This window comes from Malurus melanocephalus, unplaced genomic scaffold (assembly GCF_030028575.1).
Source record: "Malurus melanocephalus ecotype Western Australia unplaced genomic scaffold, MMel_1.1 scaffold_422, whole genome shotgun sequence".
NCBI classification, from domain to species: Eukaryota; Metazoa; Chordata; class Aves; order Passeriformes; family Maluridae; genus Malurus; species Malurus melanocephalus.
The window spans coordinates 67,985-95,003 of NW_026623654.1; the positions used below are offsets into that span (position 1 = coordinate 67,985).

Consider the following 27,019-nt stretch of genomic DNA (forward strand, 5'->3'; position numbering starts at 1 on the left):
ATCAGATATCCGAGCATCAGATACCCTAATCAGGAAACAGGCAGTCTGATATTGTCTCTAGATGGAAAGAAGTGGGAAGATGACTGGGGTTAAAATCAGAGGAAACTGAGAAGTTATATTCASATMCTAACAGAGGTTACAATGGTATGGAAATTGTAAGGAAAAACACAGTTGCTGMTCCCTGGATGGAATACAGCTGRCATGYTCAAATCCTCTTCTATGATGATTYCCCACAGGGTGGGGTTTTGTCAGTAATTCCTGTTGTCTTGGGATGTGAGAGCCCTCTGTGCCATCCTGCCTTTGTTCCCAGCTGCCACACAGAGCAGCATGTGGGAATGGTCACTCTCTTGTCTCTGTCTGGGGCAGCCACACAGATGTGACCTGCAGTGAGCGTCCATCAACTTCTTCTTGTCCAGGCTGCCACGTAGAACAAAGTCGAGGGGGTGACCATCTTTTTTGTGACTATCTTTTTCTGTATTCTTTTGATATTAATATTGCTGTTGCTGCTGYGCATTTCTTATTCCATTGCTGCTTGCTTGTAGCAAACTGTGWTCTCAACCCAGCATCTCTGCTTTTGCTCCTCCCTTGCCAGAGGGAAGGGGAGTGGCTTATTTGGAGTTTAATTTCTGGATGGTGTTTAAACCACTACACAGTCAAAAAGTTCAACGCCCTAATAATTTCATCAGTCAGCCACCTTGCAGAACAGTCCCCTTTAAGACAGAAGTGTAGTTGTAGGAGAAGCAAGGTCAGGAAGCTTATCACTTTGGAAAAAGCAACACCGCTTTAAAAAAAAAAAAAAAAAAAAANCAAGAACTGGGCCTTAAAGATAGACTGACTTGCACATCTTCCTTAAGGCACGTATACAGAGCCCCCAGAGAGCTCTGAATCTCTAGAGGTGGAGTTTTGTACAGCACAGACTAGAAGAAAGCAACTTTTGAGAGAGGCTAAGAACTCAAATCAGCYGGTGGAATAACATGAAAGGTTTTGAAAACAAAAGCTACCTTCTCCAGCTGTGTCCTTGTGAGGCAAATCCATACTTTCAATTCAGCAGCTCTGAGAGGCTTTCAACAAACACCACATTTTCTCTCTGTAAGTACCCACAGGAAAATCCCCTTCTCCCTCTAGGACAACCTCAAAGGCTTAGTTTTGGATCTACTCCTTGCTCTTCTCWAAAGTTTCCAAGCCTCTACTCCCTGAGACCATCTACTTGTTATAAACACTGAAATTGTTTATTTCAATAAAGAAAGAAAAGGATCTGAGCTGAGTATATTTGTTTGTTCTGTGAAAAGCTCTCCCTCCATGCGAGGATTTAATATGACAGAAAACACAGCACCCAGGTCAAAGCAAACAGCCAGCCATTTAAAAGAATGCTGGAACACCCCCAGAGGAAGCAGCTAAACCCCCCACATAACAGATACACCATCCTCAAGCCCTGTTCCAGCCATCTGTCACAGGCTTACTGAAACAGTGAAAAGCTGCTTTTCCTACCTGTGGCTGTGGAGGAGAGCGTTGAAAGCCAATCCATCAGACCAGCTCGTGGTRAAATTGGTAACGTTGACCTGTGGGTAATTGCGAGTCGATTGACGGACCCAGCTCAGCAGAATCATTTCGCTGTTTGTCTGCTGCAGTCCAGCCATGATGTTTTTCATTACATCTTTGACCTGCGATAAAAGACAGAATTTGATCCATGATTGAACTTATTAAAAGCTGACTGTGTCTYTTCTTGACGTGAAAAACCTTCAGCTGCCTGGATTACAACCTCACAGAAAAAACTCCTAAGTAATTAAAGAACATTCTTGTTTTCTCAATATAATGACAGCAGTCAATTCTGAATGCTTAAAARCAACAGATATTGATGCACAGTGAGTGCATTCATCCCTGTGCCACAGGTGAAGCAAGGACAGAGGAGGCACATTTGTTACCATCACTTGTGGGAACAGAGTCCATTCCAAGTATTTCTGCTTGTGGTTTTCTTTGATCTGGAAATAGTTAATATGATACATAAAATAATGAAAAACATTCTTCTCTCATTGACTGAGCTGCAATAGTACCTAGGCAAAATAAATGGGCTCAGTGCACAGTAGATAATATTTTTGACTTAAAGGTGAAAATTATATTTGCATACATGCACTTGGATGAAAAGTCAATTTCATTGCATGCATTAAAAGAGTATTGTATATGTTTCAATTTTATTGTTTTAATGAAGTTAATATTACTCTTTCACTGTAAAGAGTTTACCAATCTACAGTTATTATTTTACAAAAAGCCTAAAGGCTTTTATAAATGTTATCCTGGAGTTTGACATAATGCAGTAGATTATATATTTTGTACCAATCCTTTACTAGTGAAAGAGCACATAAAACTTCTATTAAGAATTATTTTCCTGTAAAGTAACACCTTTTAAATCACTTCTTTCTCMATTTATCTTTTAGAATAGCAGTTCTTTTAAAATATTCCCCAAGATATAATTGAACTATAAAGTTGCTTATTGCTGTGTATTCACTTAGGRAATATAGCATTTCATTATCATTTTCCCCTTGAATTGCTCTGCAGCCAGTATCAGTCAGTCAAAGAACAAYACTCAGGGCAGAAGCTACTTTATGATAAAGAGTGGACCACTTTGAAATTGTAAAAAGTGTAAGATAATATGCAGAASCTTTAATCTGAAAGAACAGTCAACAAAAAAACAAGAAGAATTAATTACCGTGACATTGCAGAAAAAAACAGAGATAACCTTTTATTGTTGGGTACAGTAAGTTGCTTGCTAGTTTCACAGTAATTAATTCAATTATTTGATTCTGTGAAGATATGAATTACTGAAATAGTATCTTGGGATTGCATCTCAGATGCATACTGCTCAAAGAGCATCGGTGCCTTTAATTTCCCTTTTAAGACTTAGGTATAAACTTTACTTTGTATGTTATTACTTTCCAAGGTGGGAGGAGAAATTTATCCTCTCTAAATTTCATGGGATATATTCCTAACTTTAGTCTTAGATTGTAATTTTCACCAATGAAAATCAGTACAAATTCTGTCAGATAAGAATAGAAACTTTTTATAGTTGCCTCCATTTTTACACCAGGAGACAAAAAATAAAGTGCAAAAAATTTAGGAAATATGCTCTTTATTTTTGCTTCATGTGTCTGAGTGGGTAWTTGGAATTTCTTGTCAATATTTTTAGTGTCTTCATTTTTGATAGATGCCAAAGTAGATTTACATAATGTAGCAAGAAGCTGAGATTTGGCCTCTGTATTCCCAGGCAAAAAATCCTTCACTACAATAAAAAAATCATAAAATCCTGATTTTTTTCATTAATCTGGATGCTAAAAAAGAAGAAAACTTTTGTAATTAGTATCTATTGCACCAAACTTAAACAGTAGCAAAGAAGAAAATAATACAGTTATAGTTAAGAAGACTTGTCCAAGCTAAGATTTCATTGCTCATTTTGGGTTTTATCATGTTCTCATATTTACAAAGGCAGATTTTTMTGAATATTATACGCAAACTGTAACTCAAAAAAAAAAAATCAATGCAATCAATGGACATTTTTAACAAAGGATAGCTGGATGAGGACAGGAAATTTAGAAATATAATGGTTCATAACATACAKAAAATATTATGTTTGAGCTGATATCAAAAAGAAAGGAGCTATGTCTATGAACAGAGAAAGATCCGACAAAATTGGTAAAAAAATGTCAGGAAGGCAATTATTAGGAAGCATCCAGGTGATTGTTTTCCTTTAGGTCTAAAGAGTTGAATACAAACCCGGCACTTATTTTTACTTTTGATTAAATGAACACAAAAGAGTTTCAATCTCACCTTGTTGAATATGCTTACAATGGATAAAGTTTGGCTCTGTTTTTCCTGCAAAAGTGAAGACTGCTAAATTTATGATATTTTGTTTCCTCCAAGGGAAAGTTAGACATTTAAAATAAGGGAGAAAAAGGGCCTGAAATAATTTTTAACACTGAGGCCACTTCCTCTTCAGTGAGAATTGCTCGGTTAAGACGTGCTGCTGAGAAAGTGGCACAGAGAGATGTGCTCGTGTCAGCCTGAAGAGCTTTCAGAGAGATAAACTCCCTCAGCATCCAGRCTCAAAAACTACAGCTTTTTCAAAGTGTCTGTCAGGTGATGAGTTGACCTCTGATACTCATTTCTTTGTTACCTCTCCTTTCTAACTCAGTATATCCTGGCAGGATACAAAGCTTTCAGGTGTAGGAAACTCTGACTTCCAGAGAACAGACATACTTGCTCTTCCTGGGGAATGGACATATGCTATGGCAATAAGAAAAAATTAAATTTTGATAAAAAGGGGGGAAAGGACAATACAGACATCACCGAGATGGCTTCTGAAATGCCAGGCTGTCAAAAAGGAAAGCTGTGGACAGAATGGGAGCGCTGCTATTCTTGTCAGCACATGAAGGAAGTGGCCAAAAGCAGCATGGGCAGCCCTGGCTCACAGCAGCATCAGACCTTTGCTCTTCCCTCTGCAGAGCCATTTCCTGCAATCCGGGCCCGTGCTGCTGTGTAAGGTGACAAGGGACACAGCACAAGCTCAGGCTCACACYGCACCTCTTTCACCTAAAGCCATCACTCAGGCATGTGACATTTTGTAAGACTAGAACTTGACTTTAGGATGTCAGACCCTAGAGTAGAGGGAGGAAAGAAGATACTTTAAAAAGAGAACTGTTCTCAAAGCAAGATTTTTTTCACCATTCTTATTAAAATAGCAACCTTACAGATCTCTGACAGAATCWCTTAGTGTTTTTTTTACTTTCCGTATTTCAGGTATTCTGACTGCATGGATTACTTTTCTATAGCTAGAACCATTAAATTCTTTCCAAATATATTTGAAAGAACACTTTTAAGGACATTTTCATAGATATTCAAGACACCHATCAAAGTAAAGGATATTCTTTGTTCATTGATTCAAGGTGGATTGACAGAAGTGTTTCATTTCCATAATCAAAAATCAAAATTAAATAACATGGTAGTTCATACTAAAATACTGACRCGCACAATAACCCTGATGCTTTTAATAAGTCTCCAAACGAGGCTGACAGGCTGTTGAAATCCTCCCTTCTGAAATATTTTCCTTATCTATTCTTTTGTGATTTTTCCCAGAGAAAGGCAAGGTTTGGGCCAAAGATTTTTGCTAGGAGTTTTCTTTCATGCTTTACATGAAAATAAGTTCACTCTTAAAAGCATAACAAAACCATTTACACACTGCTTTATAGAATGTTTCTCCACTCTTAAGAGAATTTGTCAAATATAACAGCTCAGAAATTAATAGCTTTGCTCTGTTTTTACTTAAATGTTAATGCTGCAGTGAGGCTGGGATCACAGGGCTGTGAGAAAGAGGGCAGCAGCTTCAAGGAAATACAAAATCTGATGGATTCAGCACCATAACGAGCTTTGGCAGCAGGTGCTCAACTCACAACGATGGTTCAATTTCTGGGAAACTTTTAATAATAATCTGAAAAAAACAGGCTAGATAAGAAAGGACACAATCACCACAGGGGATGCAGAAAGCCACGGTGTTTCTACTCCACAGAGATGAGAGTGGCGACAATGCATCAAATCCTGTCTGCTGCAGAATTTGTCTACCACCTCTACCTCAATCACCACTGCCTCTCCTCAACGGGACAGCTGACACCCATTGGAATTGGTACTGACATTATTCCTTTCATGCACCACTTTTCTACCTTGTTGTTTTTTTTTATTATTTTTACACAAAGAAATGAACATTTTTGTAAGACATCATCATGTTGTCATCTCTAAGTACAGTTGTTGTGTGTGTTCTAATGTTGTTCTGCATGATGTGAAACTGGAAAAGCTTTTTGCCTGTTCATCTACAGGAAAACAGGTGTTCACACAAACAGTAATCTCATCTCTTTTTGTGTTGTTGTTTTTTGATTTAGATGTAGACAGATAACTTCCTCTAAGTGACTCTTCTCAGGATCTGCACAAGCAGGATTGCACCATCAAGCACAAACTACACCAGCAGCACACACTAAATCAAGTAGCCTCTGTATTATCACTTATTTGTTTTTAGGCCTTCCACAGACTACAGATAAATGCAGATATAGTTTTAGACTATAGATATACAGACTACAGACTATAGACTACAGATATAGTTTTGTATTTTACCCAGCTGTAGACAACTGACAGATAAGTTTGGTGGCCCTGCCTCTGTATGAACAACTTATTCTGTTTCCAGCCAGTTCTTGCCAGGGACATCTGTAAGAGGCAAACTGGAACCAACACGAAGAAAAAATTTCTTAAGAAATTTACAGCCGTTTTTCACCATAAGTATTGTCAGTGTGTAAGATCATACCTATCTATAAACAGGGCAGAAMAATTACAAACATATTCTAGATCATGCAACTAACTTCAAAACTTGGAAGAAAATCTGGAAAAAAAAAAAAGGCTTTCTCCACAGAGCCGTAAATAAGCAAATTTACTTTCAACTATTCCAATACTTGAAAGGAAATAGGCAGCAAAACAACGGTTCCTGAGTGTTTTTCTCCTTAAAAAAAAATCCAAAGAGAATTTTTTCATGTTATTTGTTTAAAATTGTTCATCATAGTGCAATAGCAACAGAGTTAGCATTTAATAATGGCTTCTTGTTACCAATCAAGTTTTAACTACTCTTTAGAAAAAGAACCAAAAAAAACAAAAACCTGAAATTGAATTCTAGCCAAATTAGAAGCTTATTGACAACAATTTTGATAAAAAGAATAGTCCAGAAGATGCAGCTCACTTCCTTTCAGTAATTCATGAATAAAACAAAATGAAACACAGAACTCCAAGTACAGACTAAACATGGTCTGAATCATTCTGACTATGCTGAGAGAGTCACAGTTTTAGTCACTGCTTTGTAAATACAATCCTTGGACTTTTYATCCATGGCCAGGTAAAGCTGAAGCCATGGGTACCATCAAAGTTACTGTCAAAATGAAGCCTGGAAATAATCACATTTGCACCATAAACAAAAGGTACTCTAAGAGCACATGGCTGCTGTCAAAAACCTCATCAGGCTACACAAGAACCTGTGTCTTCTTTGTATGTGTGTGCAAATATGTGTTCAGAGGAAGGCTGGGAACAATTGAAAAGAAAATAATAAATACACAGCTAACACTAAAGCAGATCTTGAACAGGGTTAGCTTCAGGATAAAATATGAAGAAAACAAAATATTAATTTGAACACAAATAGTTGTCTCAATCTATAATTTATACAAATTAAACCACGGATTAATTCACATAAATATATACAAAATTTATACAAATGAATTCAAGGATTATTGGTGAAAGTTGCATAGCTAAGTATCAYATTCCATCTGCTCTTAATAAGTAATTTAGAACAATTTTATGCAATTAAACTAGGAATGTTGAAACTTAAACAGGAGAAGAAGTGAGTTAACTATTTGTAGCTTTTCTCTGTTGCTGCTGTCCTGTAAAATTAGAATAAAAATGCTCCATACTTGGAGAGTGATACACATCTGGTTTTTGATAGAAGTGTTTAGTTTTTAAAGTAAAGCCTTAAGGCTTTTTGTCCCACCACCTTTTCTTGTATTTCTATGGAAAACTTGCAGGTTATTGCTTGCAAACATAGAAAACACGAATGGACAGACTMTTAGCCCAAATTCATACAAACAAAKGGATTCAGAACATCTAGATGCTACTCCTTTTTGAATTTTGATTTTATAGCCATCTCAGTTTATTGAAGTGTCCTCATCTACCATGTTGATTTTTATGAGATCTGTATCACAAMCCCCTCTTTCTCTCCAAAGAGAACGGAAGCTGAATGAGCCACATCTGCTTCAATAAATAGGCAGTCTAGCAGCATCTTAGTGTTCTAAAAATAATTCTTGGCAGGATGTGTCAGCAGCAAAAAGCAACAGATGTGATTAYTTCATTAAAATATAAAAGTAATTATTTCCAAGAAAATAAAAAGTGGCATGAGAGTTATACATCCACATTGGCTTTGTCCATCCATATTTGTTCAGATAACTGTTATATATATCATGCAATATCTCACTGTGGTATTAGTCAAAAAAGTTTCWGCTAATGCTGAAAAAAACTATTTTATCTTCTTAATATTCTCAATATCCTTGATAATATGTAAACAGACTGCCATAATACCTACTGATTTACCACATTGTAATGCCTACRTTTACTTGCCAGGTTTTTGCTGAATAATAACAGGGAAAAGATAAAGATCAGTGGAATAAAGATATTTCATGGAAAGTAAGGAGCAGTACCACTCACCTGCCAGTGGAGGATTATATTCCAGATCAAACCAAGGGTCAGCTTATGATTTCCATCCACAATGTCTGAGCTYCCKATATTTACCAAATCAACCTATTATYGAAACAAAAWATAATTGTAAAATATTAATACCATGCATAAGTGGTTGTAGGGAGATGAAGGATAGGCTAAGGTAAACCTCCCATTGGGTTTCTGCTGTTCCATAAACATACAACTCACATTTTATAAATGACACGAATAATGTTCTGGAAAACAAACAGCAGTGATCTGGAGTTCCAATTATTCCAGTWATAGTGTGTTGTGAAACATAAAATTAAAAATAATAGTTATAATAACTCAAATATCTTATAATATTAAGCTTCTACAATTACAAATCAYACAGACAGAAAAACTCCTGTACTCTGCTTTATGCTTCCTCACRTAATGTAATTTTCTGAAAGTAACACACGTGTCCAGACACTGAAAGAGCCTAAAAACCCAAGACATTACATATTTAGATTGAATTGAATTTATTTTTCCATAATTAAATTCTATAATGTAAAAGGAAATATACAGGATGTGTTCTGGCACTCAGATAAAGCAGTGATTGTGATCTAAACAAGTCTTTTCCACAATAGTTCMTCCAGTAATGTTGTTTTCCATAATTATATCATGCATCAGTATTTCATAATGCATCAGTATTCACCACCCTGGAATATTCTTTCCTCTGCATGTGAAATGATCCTTCGCCCTACCCCCCTTTTTATGCTATCTAAAAAACAAAGCCAAATTCGGGGTTATGAATGCAAGGCTATAAGCTGTCCTGCCCATTTGGATAGAGCTATGACTCTAAAATTGKCATCCTCATTGTTTCATAGATGCAATTTTTCATGGTCAGAACTGATGCTTTTTATGGCAAACTACTCCATTCCTTTACAAACGACAGTCTGCATATCTCTACTATGCTTCTGAGGTTATTAGAAGTTACATCTGGAAACTGACTGAAGTTTTGCACCTGAAAAAAAAGATGCTTTATTTTTTGTTTTGTTTTCTTTCAATGCATCTATATATAGGATATTTTTGCAAACAAAAAAGTAGTTATTTTATCAGGAACTATAAAACTCTCAGAGAACTCTCTTCTTTAAGAATTCCACATTTTGTACTAAAAGCATATGAGACTGGCAATTTAATCTAACCAACAATGTCTTGGAACATTTCCCAAGTTGAACTTAGACTCTATATGCTAAATTTAAAATGGAGTCCCATGCAGCAAGTGACACCCTACAAAATTTATTAGGGCAGTGTCTACATTTTCTACAGGCCAATTCCTCCAAATCCTCCATCCTTTTTTGCAAGTGGAAGCCTGAATACACAAAACTGTTTTACTGAAGCAGAGGAATATTGTCCAGTTTGCCACAGGGCAGCCTAAGCCTATATTGGGGCAGCCTCCCCACATCCCCCATGCTCCCCCTCAACATAATCACCTTTCTATGGGAACAAAAAATCTCTGAAATGAATTGACTGGAAGAAGCAGCATTTTTCAGTGTTACCACCCAGATGACTACAGAACCTCAGAGCAAGGATGGCACATAGCAGCAGAAAAACCTAGACTATTCACAGGCTTTAATTCACTTTAGAACCATTGATTTTGCATTCCTGAAGTAGCACAGAAATAATTTGTCAAATTACTGAAGGTTAAGGAAACAATTTCAGAGGCAGGTCTTTCGATTTCATATTGACAAAATACAGTACGCCTTTACATATACTACAATAATTTTTGTCTAGTTTGTAAGGTTTTCATTACATGAATAGGATGGCCACTGGATGACCACTTCACTTTCTAAAACACTGTTTTTTCCTTATGTCTTCTAAAATTGAAATACTCTCTATTTTCTTCCCAGATCTGAAAGGGACTATTATTGTGTTCCGGAAAGTGTATGAAAAGCACTCAGTGGATTCAGCTGATAGGTACTGAAAACTTCAAAAAGCATTTGCTATGATCATTTCTGACCAGGTATGCAATCAAAACCTTCTTGTGTACTGTGAAATAATGTATTGATGATTTTTTTTCCCAATAATGTCAAATATTGCAGATTTTTAATAATTCGAAGCTTTTCCTTCTATTTATTTACATTAAATTCCATTAAATAAAAAGAAAATCAAGCTGGAGGTCTTTGTGCCAATCTTATAAGGTCACTTCCATTTATGTACAAATCTTTAGATGGATTACCTTAGATTTATAAAATCAATAACTTTTTTCAGCAGTTGAACTCAAGCATTAGTGACCTCCTGCAGCTATCAAGAAATCCAATATAATATACAGTACAGAATACATTATCTTTGTTCTGTCACCTCTTACTGTTAAGTTTAARCAAGTGTTATAGTTTATTTGATTTTATTCTTGAGGAGAGTTATGATAAAATTAGATGGCAAGAGGAAATGTCTGCTAAAATTATGAGTTCATTAGAATGCCTGCATAAAGAAGATACTGTGAGAATAGTCAAGAATAATGCACAGGATAGTGGCTTGAAAAATGAATCTTCACAAAGTAGAATTGAAAGTGGCATTGATATGATTCATGTGATTGGTATTAAATGATTGATATGATTTTGAACCATGAGGGACAGATGCCTTTGAAATGTAACAAAAAAWATATTGCAGGAAAAGCCCTGGTTTTTCAAACTTCATAATTGTTAGAGGTTGTAAGTAAATTTTTTTTTTTTTTTAATTTATTTAAATATTTGTGGGCAAAATCCTGTAACAAGTTATGGATGACTTTTTGTGTTTACCTTTTAAAAATTTTTTTTTAAACACCATTCATTAGAATAAAATCGTGGAGGTTGATCTCTCTTCAGACAGCATCCATTACAGATGTATTATCCAACATCTGCTGGAAGAGGATTTTAAACCCCTTAAAACACATTCAACCCTGATGCCGAATGACAAASTGTCCAAGWCAYATTGATAAAACTGCTTTAACTCCARTACTTTTATATTATAGCCCAMAGGTGTTTGATTCAACACCTAAAAAACATTTTATATGCTGTCTACAGCCTTTTTGAGCCTGTCTGGCTGAATACTTACATTATTTCTCTGCAAAACGTGGATTGCTTTGTTGACATTGTTCAGAGCATGAACTCTTGTGGAGCCCTTTTCTTTTGCCTACAAAGAAAGTAAACCAAAGTTGACTGTCCAAAATCAGAATCTAGAGTACMTGATATGTAACTCAAATCTTATATTACACCTGTAGTTTTCTAYTTCATAACTTTGTGAGAATAGAATATTACTATACACTGGGGTTATGCAGCTTCYCAACATGAAATAAAGTCAATTGTGAAACAAACTGGATCCACAGAAGTTAATTTGGTACCTTGATACTTTTCAGTGAAGCAATCATTGAAATGCATATAAAATTAGATAATTCCAGATTCTTTTTATCATGATTAGTTGTCTCCTGCCTAGCACAGTTTAGGAAAATTGCTATGGCAACTAAACAGATAAGCATTTGTTTGTTTAGTATTTATGTACAAGTACATTATYTCTKAATTTTGATTCTCAATCTCCCAGGSTCCTTATGAGAAAGTTTCAGGGAAAGATGCCARACTCACAAAGTCCACCCAGGAACATAAGGGAAGACATCAAAAATGTGAGTGTGACTGCATTTCTTTACAATTTCCAAGTTAGTAAGGGCAGGCAGTTCTCTCTTTTCAGACAAGTACAACTCCAGAAGGACTGTATGTATGAAATTTATCAGAAAAAATATTCTCATTCTCCACATTACATTCTATTCCAGCTAAAATCCAGATATCGAAATGTACYTGCTTCAGTTTTGTGTTTCTGTGCCACACTTAATAAGTGCAAAGAAAGTAGAATATTTTCATTTCAAGTATTATGCCTAGCAAAGTGTTAGTGTCCAGTACAGCACGCAGTCACAATGTTTACACAATTTCAAATGAAATTGAAACATATTCAGACCACTAAAAATAATTTCTACAGGTCCTCATCAGTGGCAGAAGTTAATGAATATCACCTTCTACAATTACCACAACAAGAGTTCAATATACAGTAAATGCATTAAAAGACACTTACAAGTTTTTGGCCTGTAAGGCATTCCAGGAGCTCCAGAAGTCTTCGACCATCTCGAAAATCATTAAAAAGGTCTTCGATGTGTCGTTTTCCAAACTGAAATGAAACAATGGCTCTAGTTAGTTCAAACACCAGAAACAGTAATTAGAAAAAGATCAGAAAGCTGTAAAAAAGCCAGAGTTAGAATAAATATGAAAAGCACGACACAAAGTAAAAGAGGAAAATACATTTAAACTCTCAGAATACTTTTACATACGTCCATCTTTAACAGGGTACTATTATTTAAGAGATATTGATGCTTACTTTTATTTCAAGTACATGCCATTATTTCAAAGAAATAAGCCAGAAATAAATACTAATATAGCTAGAAAATAAAGAAGACTTGGCAATTAAGGTGCAAATCAGGAGCAAGAAAAATAGGAAAAAACAAGAAAAAAACCCTAAAAACACGCTAATGAAATTTTATAAAATTTAAGTGCTTAGTCAGTGCTTCATGTGCCAGAAACAAATTTGGAGAGAACACAGAGAGAGATGAGTCTTGGACTTATTCTAGTCAGGATCTTAGAAATACATCTATGTTAATAGGACATACTTGCAATTGTACTGGATCACAGCCTCACTTCTGTAAGKGGCTGACAACTCATGTTTTGTGCAAAGCATCAGTGAAAGATGAAAGGAAATACTTGTGATTTTCCCCCATATGACARTGTTAAAAAGATTCACTCTTTCTAAAATTCAAACCAAGTTTCTGCCCTGATGCTTTGACTAATGCATGAAATATTTAAAATAAAAAACGTAATTTTTTTATAGTCTAGTCACTGAGCAAGTTTCATGCGCACCTATGAATTCTTAGATTACTCTGTATGTATGAGAGCTACAACAACCACAATAAAAAGCACTGATTATTTTGTGGGGTGCAAAATAGTTTCACATATCCACATTATTTCTAATTTGTAAAGTTTGACAGATGCTTTGGTTGATTTGAGAGGAAGTACTGTATTTTAATTTTCTAGAATTGACACCATGCTGACCTACATTGCACATCTTCCATTTTYACCACAGGGCAATGTAAAATTGGGAATCTGTATTATACAGAACACCTTTGCCTTCCTGTCAGCTGGTATTCACTGCAACACTCATTAGAACTAGCTGGGAATTTTATGAAAGATATATTTTGTTAGAAAGTACCAATTCCTTTGGAAGGTTACATAAACAGAGGATGGAATTAAGGTCAATATCCAGTGCTAAACTAATTTTTTTCCTCATCAATACATATTTATGAGTACAGCACTGACTTCAGTGCTATTACAGCTACTCTGMCATGACGTTTGTCTATGACTGCTCTTCCGAGGCAAAAGCTCCTTTCAATCCCTTCATTTTTGGGTAAGGTCTGGTTTCTGATTCATGGAACAAACAAATCCACAGCATCACAAAATTTCTACAGTAGTGGGAATCTTTGTTTTTTAGCCTGTTTTCACACCCACAATTCTTACTAAGCTCTGTGCACAGCCCACAATTCTTACTAAGCTCATTTCTAGCTAATACACATGCAGCCACTTTATTACCTATCTGAAAACCACTACTGAACAGATTTACACATGACTTACACACACTGCTCAACACCTTGAACTATCTTTAAGTAATAAGACCCAGCAACTCTATTTGCTGCCTTACATTTAGAACGAGAAATAGTTTTATAAAAATGCTTGAAATTATGGTATGAAAAAACATGTGCCACTATGCGAGTCAAGTCATGTACAGAATTCCCAAAACTCTTGGACAAATTTAAAAGCACTTAACTACTAAATTTAAAACATGCAACTGAATCAGAGACACCTTATCTTTTTCCCTAATCCCGCAGAACAAAAGTCATTTTTGAGCAGGGAAACACAAGATTTGTTCACTTTGAGGGAGCTTTTAAACATTCTTTAGAAAGTTGGAGTGATCAATAGGCCCTTCTGCAGCACTATGAAAGAGTTGTGCCCATAATGCTACTGAATCTCTCTGGGAATATAAGCACAATGACATTTTGATAATAGAATATAATTATATTGGTTTGTATCATACAGGAAAAATAGAACAAGCCTTCAAAACTGCCTGTGTCTCTGTCTTTCCTCCTTTTTGCAGCGTTTTAGCTACTCATAATGTTTTTGTTGAAATCAATCTAGACAGAAAAAGATTCTAGTTAACAATTAATAGGTTGTTTTGGTTTGTTTTTTGTTTTTTTTTTGGTAAAGCCTTCAGAAAGAATATTAAGAACARCAYAGTAGCATCTCCAGCAGGACATATTAATTACAAATGTATTACAAGYAAACCTTAAACCAGAAGTTCCATTGATTTTTTARGGTCTTGGAAGTACACCTTCCATTAATCACAACTAAAAATACACTCAGACACCCTACACTACTGCCACACATATMATTCTAAACCTGAGGAAGGCTGCTCTTTTTCTGGCCATGGGGTAATTAAGTCTTCTTCCTCAAATAGATTGAATGTCTTCACTTCACTGCAGTAAGTCTTCAGATKCAAAGGGCTCAAAATTGCATTGGGTAAATTTATTGTGTCATTGAAAAGTGTCTGTTAACTCCAACCTCAGAAAACTATGAAAAACCAAGCATGGTTAGGGAATGACTTGTAAAGAAATGCCTACTCATTTGTTATATATTCTTGTTGAAAATAACCTTTTAAAAAAGCTTTTTTRGGTTGTGACCTAAAACCACTGTCCTTTACCTAAGAGGAATGAAAATGTTCAGAMGACTGTCCTGTGCCATTTCTTATGGATGTTGATTTGTTTGCCCTATATCAGCAACTAACCCAAAACCTAAATTTAAAAAATGTCGAAAGCAGCTGCAAGCTGATTTGTTGCTTCTCACTTAATTGTCCTTCTTCAAAAYCACAAAGATGGAAGAGATGGGGGAAACAAGACAGAGGAAGGACTGAAGTTACTGAATGGCAATGACAAGGTGACTTTTCACCAGAAGCAGATATCCTAGAAGTAGGAAAAAAAGTAAAATCTACCATAGGAATTTGTCAAAATCTTAATGAATAGAAAGATGAGTGAAAAAGTATATGACAGTTTTACATATTATTTTAATGTACTGTCTTAGTGCTAAATAAAGATCAAAACACAAACTCCCTTGGTTTGGCTTGTAGGACTGTTGGCTTCAACTGCTTATCTTTACATAACACCAGAGGACCTGAAGGAAATCTAAGGGATGTATTTTAAAGGAAAACCACTAAAAAACATGATACATATGGAAAGATAAAATTCCTGTTTTATCCTGGATAAATTAACCCTCCATTTAAATAACAGCTGAAGAAAAGCAGCCACAAATTACATTGGTGTGGAAATAAAACAACTAACTTACATAACACCATGGTCAACTACACAAGATTTAATCTTAGAATCACGGGGTCGTGTACAATTAACATGTGAGGAAAATGTGGAATGTGCAGTGGAGTCTTCCCCCAGGTGTTGTGTAAGGGAGTGAAGCACACAGAGTATTCCATGTAGTAACCCAACAGCATGTACAAATTCTAGAACGCTCTCAATATTAAGCAGACAGAAATGGTATCTCCAATATGTTCCAAATTTGGAAAGCAACTGAAATAATTTTATGTCAAAAAACATTACCTAAAACACAAAAGAAGGTGAAAAAGAAAAAAAAAAACAAAACTATGAAAAATAGGGAAATAGACTGAAATCAAGTGTTAATAGATATCTGTAGCTGCAATAACGTTTTTTAAATGCATTTAGGTATCTCAAAACATCAAGCTTCATCCTACTTCTTTTACTGCTGTCTACCTTCATTATCATCCCTGTGTTTTTTTCTGAAGGCTCTATAATTATCTCTATGTAAATTAAACAAATAAACTTTATCAAAGAACTAAATTATTTGATCAGCTCATTCATCAGATACATTATGGACAGTTAATACTGTGGGAAGTATAACATGAAAAGTGCTATTCTATGAAATGCTCTATTCAGAGCTACAGGCAAGTCAGTAATTATGAACGAAATACAGAGAAGATAATGAAATAATTAAAAAAATAAGTTGTCCAGAGAAGGCATAAAGACATCTGTTCATGAACATTGCCTCTCCAACGAGTTAAAGCTCAAAAAAAAAAAAAATTGATTAGCATAAAACTGTAACCAGATGTTATATTTTAGAATGAATYAGCATAGGCAAATCCTTCACTAAAGGGAAGTGGAGCAAAGGGAAAGAAAATAGGAAGGGAGGGGAAAGGAAGAGATTATGATAAAAAACAAATGTTGGGGTTTAAGTRGGACCATGGAGAGGACGTGAGGAAGTGGGATTGAAGACAACTCAACCCCAGAGGCACGGCTGTGGGAATGGCAGGGAAAAGCAATGACAATGGGGGCTCCTTAAGGAAAGTTTTTTCTCCAACTTCCAGGGAACACTTTCCCAGGAGGAATGGAAGGGCTGCTTATGCTGCTGAAAGAAGCTGAATCCCACTTCCATGAGAAAGAAGTGGGGAATCTTGTGATCAGTATTAAAAGGCTCTGCCTCCTGTCATGTGGAGGAGAGGGATAACCAGGATTATTGTGGATTCGAGGGATGGCACATCAGCCCCACACTGGGTGCCAGAAAGATCTGCTGTGATTTAAGCCCAGTTTGAAATTAAGCCTCACACAGCCACTCACTCACTTACCACACCCCACCCACCCGCAGCCCAGGGGAATGGGGTTTGGCATCTGTTAGTGAACAGTGAGAAACTGTATTGTGCATCACTTGTTTTTCTTGGCTTTTATCTGTATTTTTTTTTAAATCTACATTATTATTATTATTATTATTATTATTATTATTATTATTATTATTATTACTATTATTCTCTGTTTCAATTATCAAACTGTTTTTATCTCAGCCTGCGAGTTTTTCCTTTTGATTCTCTTCATTCCACTGCGAGGGAGTGTGGAGTGAGCAAGCAGCTGCATGGTGCTTAGTTACCAGCTAGGCTTAAACCACAATAAGTCATAAATTTTCTCCCACAAACACTGAGGGTAGAAATGTACTTCTATTTCCTAAGATTAATAAACACTTAAAATTTCAAGCAAGGAGCCCATAATAACAGCTCCAGCAAAATACATGATAACAGAAGACTGAAACACAACTATTATTTAAGGTTATTTAATACACATATATTTTTTTCTGTTTTCTAAAAATGTCATGTAATAGATACATTTTTGCATTTTTTAAAGAAAAATTACAAAGGGTAAAAACTTGGCTGAGGAAGAAATCTCTGCCTTTTCATTTTCTTTCGCAGACAAATATGCACTTAGATTACACTTTTCATCTGAAGCAGACTAGACTGTAAGAAGATTATTACAGTAAGACAGGTTGGATGCTATTTCTTATGCATTTTACAGTATTATTGGCTTATTATTATCAGTTCATATGGGAAATCTAGCAATCAAAACTATCAGCAGAGGGAGACAGACAGAAAATAAATTAAAAGAGAAAATGCACTGCTAAAAAACTGGGAATTCAAGGTTCAGCACAGCATTAGCCAAAAGATGCAAGGTAACATTAGGTGTACATAGGAAAGATCAGCTTACAATAAAACTAGCAGACACAGAAATCCTTCAGACTTTCAGGACAGGTAAATAACTGAGATCTTATCTTGGGACAAGACCTTTGACTCCATGAGGGACAGGAAATGTGGATTGCAGAGCCTGGAAGGGAGCTGCAGTGAGTTCCATCTGTGCCCCCATGCAGGGCTATGGAATAGAGACAGAGGTGCCCTGCAGTTTGGCCGGGACCTCAGACTGTTGACTGACAGCTCAAAAACTGAAAAGACAAGGCATAAGCCATAAGTCTTTATATAACTTTTCCAAGCAATTGTCTCAAGTTCAGTTTGTAAATTTTGGTGAACAGATATCAGTATGAAAGAAATAAAAACTTATTTCGCTCACAGATGTTACCCTAGTAAGACTTTAAAGAATCTGCCTTTTCTTCCAGTCAAAATATTTGATGTCTCACTCTGTGAAACAATAAAGAAATGATACTGAGCTAATCTTSACAGATCTCTTAAGTCAGTTTTAATAAAAGAAGGACTATAAATACTTGTTCTTGCTCTGCTAAATATATTAAAAGTTTAAATTTCTCTCCCCAGTATCCTTCCTTCTGCCTTGTTCAATTCTGCAGGGATGTTCACCGAAGTGACTGACATTTCCTTTCATTGATGCTGGATTACCATTACAGCAGAAAAGAATATTGTCCCAGTCAAGAGGGAAGAAAGATGCACCATCATAGTTTCATTAGGCCATAGGTTCATGGGCTCATGGCAAGAATCAAACAATAACTTGAGCCAGCCATACCATCCTTTCTCCCTTCAGGATTCTTTACCCTTTTAGAACATGATGCAGCTGAAACTCCACATTGGGCAGTAGGAGTTCAAACACTGCACAAGCACTTTGCTCCGTGACTGTTGGGGACCCAATCATTCCAAGGCTTTATGGCAGACATCTCTTTTTTGCTCTCTAACTTAATTTTTCAAGGGATTACACAGAGGAATAACTGATGGACACCAGTATTTTAAAAATGACTGCTACTGACCCACAGAGAGGAGCTGTAAACAGTTCTCTAAAGAAGCCACATTCTTCTCACAGTCAGAAAACCAAATGCTGCTGTGCTTTTCAAAAGGGGAACAATCACAGCGYCTGCAGCAGGCCCAGAACACCCAATATTACCCTTACAGAGGGATCCAGGGGCAGGTCCTACCCACTGAAGGCAGCTCATGTTTGTGGATAGAACACATGCTCTCAGAGTAGAAGCTGCTTTCATATACAGACCCTGAAGTTAGGGAATGATACCAGACCATGCTGGGATTTTATTTATTGTAAAACTGTATTTTCCCCTCAGCATAAGGAGTCATTCTACTTCTCTACTGTAATTTCCATGAAATTTGTACACCCCCCAAGAATACTGTGTTAWTTCCATTCTAAAATAAACCAGAAAACCTAATTTTAAGGGTCATACATACCCAGAAGAGAAACAGAGATGAACTGACAAACACACAATTATGTTAGTATAGCYACCCCCATTTCCTTGGCTCCCAGAGACTCACCTCTGAATGAAAGGTAATGTATRTGCAATTTAATTATTTTAAAGGAAACAAAATCTCTCTTTGGAAAGCAGTGGGTGTACAGTGTTGGCATCTACTGCATTTCTTTTAAACAATACAAAGCTTACAGGGATATACCCAAAACAAGGCTGGCAGCTCTCTTTTTCACCAGTTTAAAACAGCCAGAAAATGTCATTGAAGCATTTCTTATGATGTTCAAGGCCATTAAGGACTGGGTGACTGGAAATGGGATCAAAAGAAACCTGCTGGAAGTGGGAATGAACACACACTCAGCAAGTTCCTACAAGGTTTGAAGAGTGAATTATGARTTCAGAGTCAATGACAAGGGCTCCTCTTTTGACAGGACAGCCAGCTTTGCGCTACCTAATAATTGACTGCAATGAGTTGGCTTTTGGGTTTTTTTCAATTATAAATATAATTATGTTTCCCACTCTGCAAAGAGAGCTTTATAGAAGAAAACACCATAAACTAAAAACTAGTTTTATTTATAGTTTTATCTCAGATGTAACTTTCAGTRGAAGATGGAATGGTAATTATATTTACATGTTCGAGAACACTTGTTTTAATTTACAGTGTTTAGGTATTTTTTTTAGGCTGTAGTGGGTAGATTTTTATAACAGTATTTTCAGAGAGYAGGAGCTGAAAAGATTAAGACACAGGGTTTTCTAAAGGAAGACCCAGCCCACTTTTCAGTGGAGGAACACAAACTGAATCTAGCAGGTGTCAAATGGAAAAAAAAATTGGCTAAAATTCTCATTTACGAGAGAAACAGTTTCACAGCACACTGTTCCAAGAATATTTGTTATTAAAATTTATAACAAAATTATAATAGTAATTTATTTTTTCTACACACTATTATTTTGTTACCAGAAAACAGAAAAAAAAGGTACTATCTTCAGACTTGATGAAAAACTTTAGCATAAAACCTCAGAGAGCAGAGAAAGATTCTGATTTTTTTTCCTTTTGTCTAACAGATGTCTCTTAGAGAACAGCTTAATTTTTACACAAAGAGATATAGAATACTGCACATCCTGTGTTTCCTGATGTCTGAAGATGTCCTTTCTTAGTTAGGATTCTCCTCTTATTGACAGACAGGCTTTAGCAGTACCTTTTTCAWCAGCTTAAAGCTTAAATCCTGGCTACAAAGCACATATGAGTTGTATAAAGGATAAGCAGAATTTCAAAATTTTACTTTGCAATCCCTTCAGGTGCATAATCTCATCTTTGAGAATAAATAAAACAGACAAACCTCTCTTGCTGTCTATATTTGCAACAGGCAAATAGTCAAGCTTCTAAATAGGTGTGAGTGTAATCAAACAAGACAAAGCAACAGCAATTTTCATGAATGAGAAAACAAAAAGAACAAATTCCCTAATTATAAAACACTTCTATTACTTGAATTACAAATGCTGTATAAACAAGAGACAGTCTAGATCAGTTCTCCTCTGACTAGGATGTGAAACAGGAAAATGTGATGTGTCATTTGCACAAAAGCTTTAGAATGAAACTCAGCTTGATTCCACACAATGATTCCAATACTTGGTAGCTTCATTTCTGTGTTTGCAAAGTGGTGGCACTGCCCACCAAACAGAGAAAGTACCTGAACTTGGACAAGTGGATAAACTAAGTCATTGTAGCACATCATCCAGTTTGTTTGATTTTACTTCACCTATGGAGGAAGTGCAAAAAGCAAGAGTTCTGGCATTCCTTGTCATGCATCTATTACTATTTTTTTTTTTCTTTCATTAACATGTCTTCATTAGGAAACACCTGGCTATTTTTTAATTTTAACAAAAAAAAAAAAAAAAACAAAGGAATGATGAAAGGGAAGTCAAGTATCATACAGAAAACAAGTAAATAAAGAAAATATTTAGTCTTTTTCAGTAAGCAGTCATCCCTGAAGAACAAACACAATTTGGCTACCAAATAAAAATTAGACTCTTAATATATCTGACATAGTGCTGCAAACATTTTTTTTTTTTTCCTCAAATGTCTTTTCATTGATTCAACTGAACCTTAGTACTGACTATAAGTGGATGACTCACCYTCCATCCCAGAGTCACAAACATTTAATCAAATTCATTGCATTTTYTGGCACACACAGGTAGTYACTCCCCGTCACYTTGCTACATAGAATAGTTAAGTAAATAATTGCTTTAAGTAYTGCCAYTTAAAGCTGTAGCAAAGGTAAAATCCAAGCCACCACATTTGAGCTGAATGGTAATGATTTTCACTTGGTGAAAAGGAAAGGCCAGTATTTATTTCTCCAGAATGAAGTTCCTCCATTAAATGCTGCCCTGTGTCAAAGCCCAGCTGAGCAGCAAGACTCACCACATGCACTACAACCAAAAACTGTTCTGGCACTTCCCCTACAACCACTGTTCTTATTCACAACAAGCTTGTTTGCAGTAAATGGGACATTAATTTAAATGACATGCTTAAAAGAGCGAGTGCATCCCCTCTGCTTGAGCTCAGGTAGGAGTTTAAAATAGATTCTTCCACTTTTTTTATCCCACTTGGAGAATTCAAGCATAACTTAAGAGACTGAAAATCTGCCTATAAAACTGCATGGCTAAAAGGATATAGTTTTCCAAAACAGTCCATTTCTTGGCTTTATTTTTTTTATAGGTTAAGACATATCATTTATTATCTAAATGTGAGAAATTAATTTCTATTAAAAATCAACAAAACAAATGAACCAACCAACCCAACATTTTTTTCTTGAAAGCACAATTTCCACTCAAATTACTACTAAAAATCTGCTGTAGAGCAATAGTGTCTATGTAAAAAATTCAAGACATTCAGAATGAAATCATAGGAAGACAAAGCACCAAGAGAACAGTATTTGTATGGGAACAGCAGAATATAAGACACAGTGAAACTCCAGGAAATAAGGACATTTTATTACATTGAAAAGATTATATATGTTCCATTTTTTTTTCTCCTCAGCTCATCAAACCACACATAATTGTTTATGTGACAAATAAATGAAATGATAACTGGTCACAATATTAGAAGACATCCTGACTAGATCCTGATTTGATATTTCTATGAGTTCTGCACATTATTGTCTGCAAACATTCAACRTATTTGTTGAACATAGTAACTTGCTGTGTTTAAACTATCAGCAGGTAGCAGGAACAGGTACCCTAAAACACCGCAACTAATTATGGCAAGTTACTGAAAACTATTGGCATGTGCTTCTTTCATAATGTCTGGCAATAAATGACCCTGAATCTAACAGGAATTTATGAACAACTTGCATTTGTGAATCTGGATCCCTTTTCATAATTAATAAAAATAGCAACRTAAGATGAACCCCTCTKTAAAAGCAATCATTAAAAATTGACYGTAGGACAGTGAATMAGGAAGAAATAATGAGATTTTAGCTTGCATTTTAGTTGCATTTTTTTTGTGTTAATAGCTTATGAATGGCTTCAGAAATCTGTTCATCTTTTTGTTAGATTATACCCCATGTTGCACCCATAATTTAATTACATGTATATATGTAATTGATAATGTAGGGTTTAATTTTAATGTTAATTKTTTGCTTGTCAATAAAAATACAGCAGTGAAGAAAGCAGCCCTCAGCCTGAAACTAAGAAAGGAAACAGATGACCAGCAACCAGTCCAGAAATACAAAACAGCAGCCTGAAGACAGTGGAATAAAGCAGCACCCAAGAGGTACCACCCATCTGAACAAGGTAGAACAGATTTGTTCTCACATATGAAAAGAATAAATAATGGAAATGTGGAAATATTTAACACTGGAGCTTGGGGAAGACGGTTTTGGCTTCCTGAATCAAAGCCCACACAGTTCAGCCTCAGAGATCCAAATCTGCAGCCATCAGGGCTAATAAGATGACATGGATCTCACATGCCACAGTATCATACACCAAAAGCTTGACCAGTGGAGTTCCACATGTACACTGCAGATATTGCCTTCTTCCAAAATTAGAACCGAGTCCTGAAACTGAGAAAAGAGTATCCTCAAAGACATCCCTGAACGTGTAAATCAAGGGAGCAGAACAGAACAGACATAGGACAATTTTATTTTTCTTTTTGAAAGTTCTGYCCAACAATTTTTAAAAGAAAATTTTGATGTGAAGGAGTCATAGGAAAAGACTTAGAGGTCCACCTTTTTTAGAAGAATTCTGGGCTACACCCCCACTGCAGATGGCACCACCCCGTCACTGCCATACAACAGTATCCCCAGCATCAGTGACAATGTTTTGAGTCATGGAAATCCTCCCACCTTCAGTTGCCCTGGGCTCACTGAGAGGAACCTCCACAGCATGGGCACCCTCTTTGATYTGCCCAGGCGAGGTTCCAGTGGCTGGTCCTGAACAGCCTGCAGGCTCACACATCATCCCTGCCAGGACTGATGCACAAGGGGACGCTGTGTCTGACTCAGCACACTCTTSTCAGAATTACTGGGCCTTCGGGAAGCAGCTATGCAAATACCAGCACGATATATGGTGTGGATGTGATGGATGTAACACCAAGAGGTTACTGTGGGTTACACAATGCATGGGTTTATCCAATCCGTGAGGTTCACTCAGCTGCTGCCATGAATGTTAATCACATACTCGGTCTCCAATCCACATCAAGACTAATTAAAAAGTGTTATTTATTGTAGAGTGTAGGCTTGCTCAGGCAACTGCCTGGCATTAATCAGTCTTTGAATGCTGGAATTTACACMAAAAAAAATGCAAAAAATTATGAGTAATGCCAGTTTTGTTTAGTGTCAYACATTGTTAAATCAATGAGGACTAAATGAGCCTTTATTCAAAGATACTTACAAAATAAAAAACCTGGATTTACAGAGTTCATTATGGCTTTCAAAATTTTCTGCTACCATCAAAGTCAGGAAATTTTTCAYCAAAGTTCTAGGAAATGTTGCTTATTTACTCCTACTACAATATTTAAGCTCTATAGAAAGACAGATATAATGATCTGAGGATGAATGTCACCTTGAGATTTCCATTTTTCCTGGAATAGAAACAAATTTTGTGCACATTCTGAAGTATTTACAGCAGTTTTAATAATTTTCTCAAGTATTGTGGTAATTCCAGTTTAATGATCTTTTGCAAAAGGACAGATTTTTAATAGTGTCTATAGCAATAGGACAAGGGGAAATAATTTGAAACTAAAAGAGGGAAGATTTAGACTAGATTTTAGGAAGATTTTTTCTTTTTTTTTTTTTTCATTTATGGTGGTAAAACACTGGAACAAGTTACCAGAGAGGTGATGGATGCCCTGTCTCTGGAAACATTCAAGGTCAGATTGGACATGACTCTGAGACACACGGTCTACTGGAAGATACCCCTGGCRGGAACTAGATGACCTCAAAAGATCCCTTCCAACTCAAATCATTCCATGATTCTRCACCACTGGAATTACCTGAAYATAAGTCTCGTCCTAGAGGAACTTCTGCTATGACAATGTCCTGGTTTCACAGGGATAGAGTTACTTAATTTCTTCTCAGAAATTACAGGGCTGTGTTTTGGATTAGGAATGAGAACAGTGTTGATAACACACTGATGCCTCGGTTTTTGCTAAATTATGKTTATCCTAAGTCAAAGACKTTTTGCCTCATGCTCTGCCAGTGAGAAAGTYAGCAAAAAAACCTGGGAGGGAGCACAGACAGGACAGGTGACCCAGAAAGCCTGGGCTGCATCCAAAGCAGTGTGGCAGCAGGTCAAGGGAGGTGCCAAAGGGATATYCCACACCACAGAATGTCAAACCCAGTRTATAAACTGGGGAGAGTTACCCAGAAGGGTGGTTGATCTGGGTTCAGGAAGCTGGGGTCTTTACTGGGCTTCCATGTGCTGTAGTTCTAAATAAAGTTAGTGAAAACATGAACACAAAAATTTAAAACAGACTTCATACTTATTATTTTTCAGTTCCACTCAAAGGAATATAAATGTGTGTAATAACAAATCAGAACAACAATTGTAGAATGCATAAAAATGATCATAAATGCAATATTAAAAGAGCAAAAGTAGATTATATAAAGAACACTACAGCAGAACTACAACTGTTTCCTATTTTAAAATCATGSTTGTGTGCTTTTAGTTAGCTCAAATCAATCTGCAATAAACTGAAAAAATAACAGTAATCAACTATGCATTTAAGTGGTTTTTTTTTAATTTATTAATAGCTTGCTATTCACTCAAATATGTGTTCTCCTTCCTACATTTCTTGGTTCACTGACATTTCAGGAAAACTGTATCACAAGAGTTCCAGTCAAAAGTAACTTGATTTTGAGTTAACTGTAAATCATTTAAAAAGCATACATTTAAATGCATGGGAACCAAATCTTCTGCAGTAATCTACCTTATGTYAATTAAGTCCTCCTTTAGATGACTATAATATTTATAATCAAAGCTCACAATTTTCAAAATTAAATGGTTCATATGTGCTGCCTTGGCTAAAAAAAAAATTATGCCATGTATACTGCTATTTAGACAGCTGTGASATTACATAGTGCTTCAGACTCAGAAAATACCTTTCTCTACACAGCTGAGTACAATACTAAGATGTCCTTAATGTCCATGTGGTTTCACATCCATGCAGAAAGCATGGTAAAACTCACTTCATGGAAAGTGGGGAGTGGATAACAGAGCTGTAAAAGAATAGAATCCAGAAACCAGCAGAACARGGGGCTGGTGCACTAAAAGAAGCTGGAGAGGCCTCGGATAAAGCCAGCACGTGGCAGCTGTACACACAAAAAGATGTGTTTCTTCACCCAGGAGTTAGCAAAGCTGTTGAACCTGTTGCCAACTGGAGGCTGCAGATGCTAAAACTGACTTGAATTCAGAGATTTACTAAACAAGATCACAGAGGGGAAATTCACTGAAGCTGATTAAGGGCCTAAAGCAAGAGGTGGATCAGAAAGTCCTTGAGCTGCAACTGTTGGAGACTGTCAGGTTACAGGGAAAAAAACCAAATAATGGTGTGCTTGCTCTACTGATGTATGTTTCCTCCATCTTCTGCTTTTGGGCACTGCTCAAGGATACTCAGTTCCACATTTGTTTTTCCATGYGGCTTTTCTATATTTGTAAAGAACTTTTCTGTATTTGTAAAAGAAATCAGCTGACTGTGGTTTTTAGCTATGGGTCCTGACCTRATTTTTGCATGGCACACCTTGCTTGTCCTTCAGACTGACTTCTAGAGGTCACATTTAGGGACCATACATCGCTTTTTTAACACTTGCATTCCAGTGCCCAAGCAAAATCCATCTGGAATACCACATTCAATTTGACAAATATCTAATCCATCAGAACTTCTAATTTTTTTTTGTGATAACATTAGAAGTTATCACTCRTTTCCTAATTTCTCAACAGCTTCCCCAAACAAAAAGATTGAGAAAATTTCTTATTTTGAGTTTTTAAAAAAAGTAGTTTTCAAATACGCAACCAAATTAAAAAAAAGTTTCACTACTAAATCTCCAATATACATCACATATATATTATTCTAGCTGTTTTGTCTAATGGAGCCAAAATGCTACTAAATCTCCAATATACATCACATATATATTATTCTAGCTGTTTTGTCTAATGGAGCCAAAATG

The 27,019-nt window shown here is 36.0% G+C and overlaps 1 protein-coding gene across 1 annotated transcript in view; it reads right to left on the reverse strand.

The window, feature by feature from the left end:
* LOC130581579 (dystrophin-like) overlaps positions 1 to 27,019 on the reverse strand; it is a 437,590-nt gene that overhangs the window by 65,456 nt on the left and 345,115 nt on the right. The window contains exons 3-6 of the mRNA XM_057379767.1: positions 12,340 to 12,432; positions 11,335 to 11,412; positions 8,272 to 8,364; positions 1,489 to 1,661 (exon numbers count right to left, since the gene is read on the reverse strand). Of these exons, the coding sequence (XP_057235750.1) occupies positions 1,489 to 1,661; positions 8,272 to 8,364; positions 11,335 to 11,412; positions 12,340 to 12,432 (437 nt within the window). The remainder of the gene's footprint in view (positions 1 to 1,488; positions 1,662 to 8,271; positions 8,365 to 11,334; positions 11,413 to 12,339; positions 12,433 to 27,019) is intronic.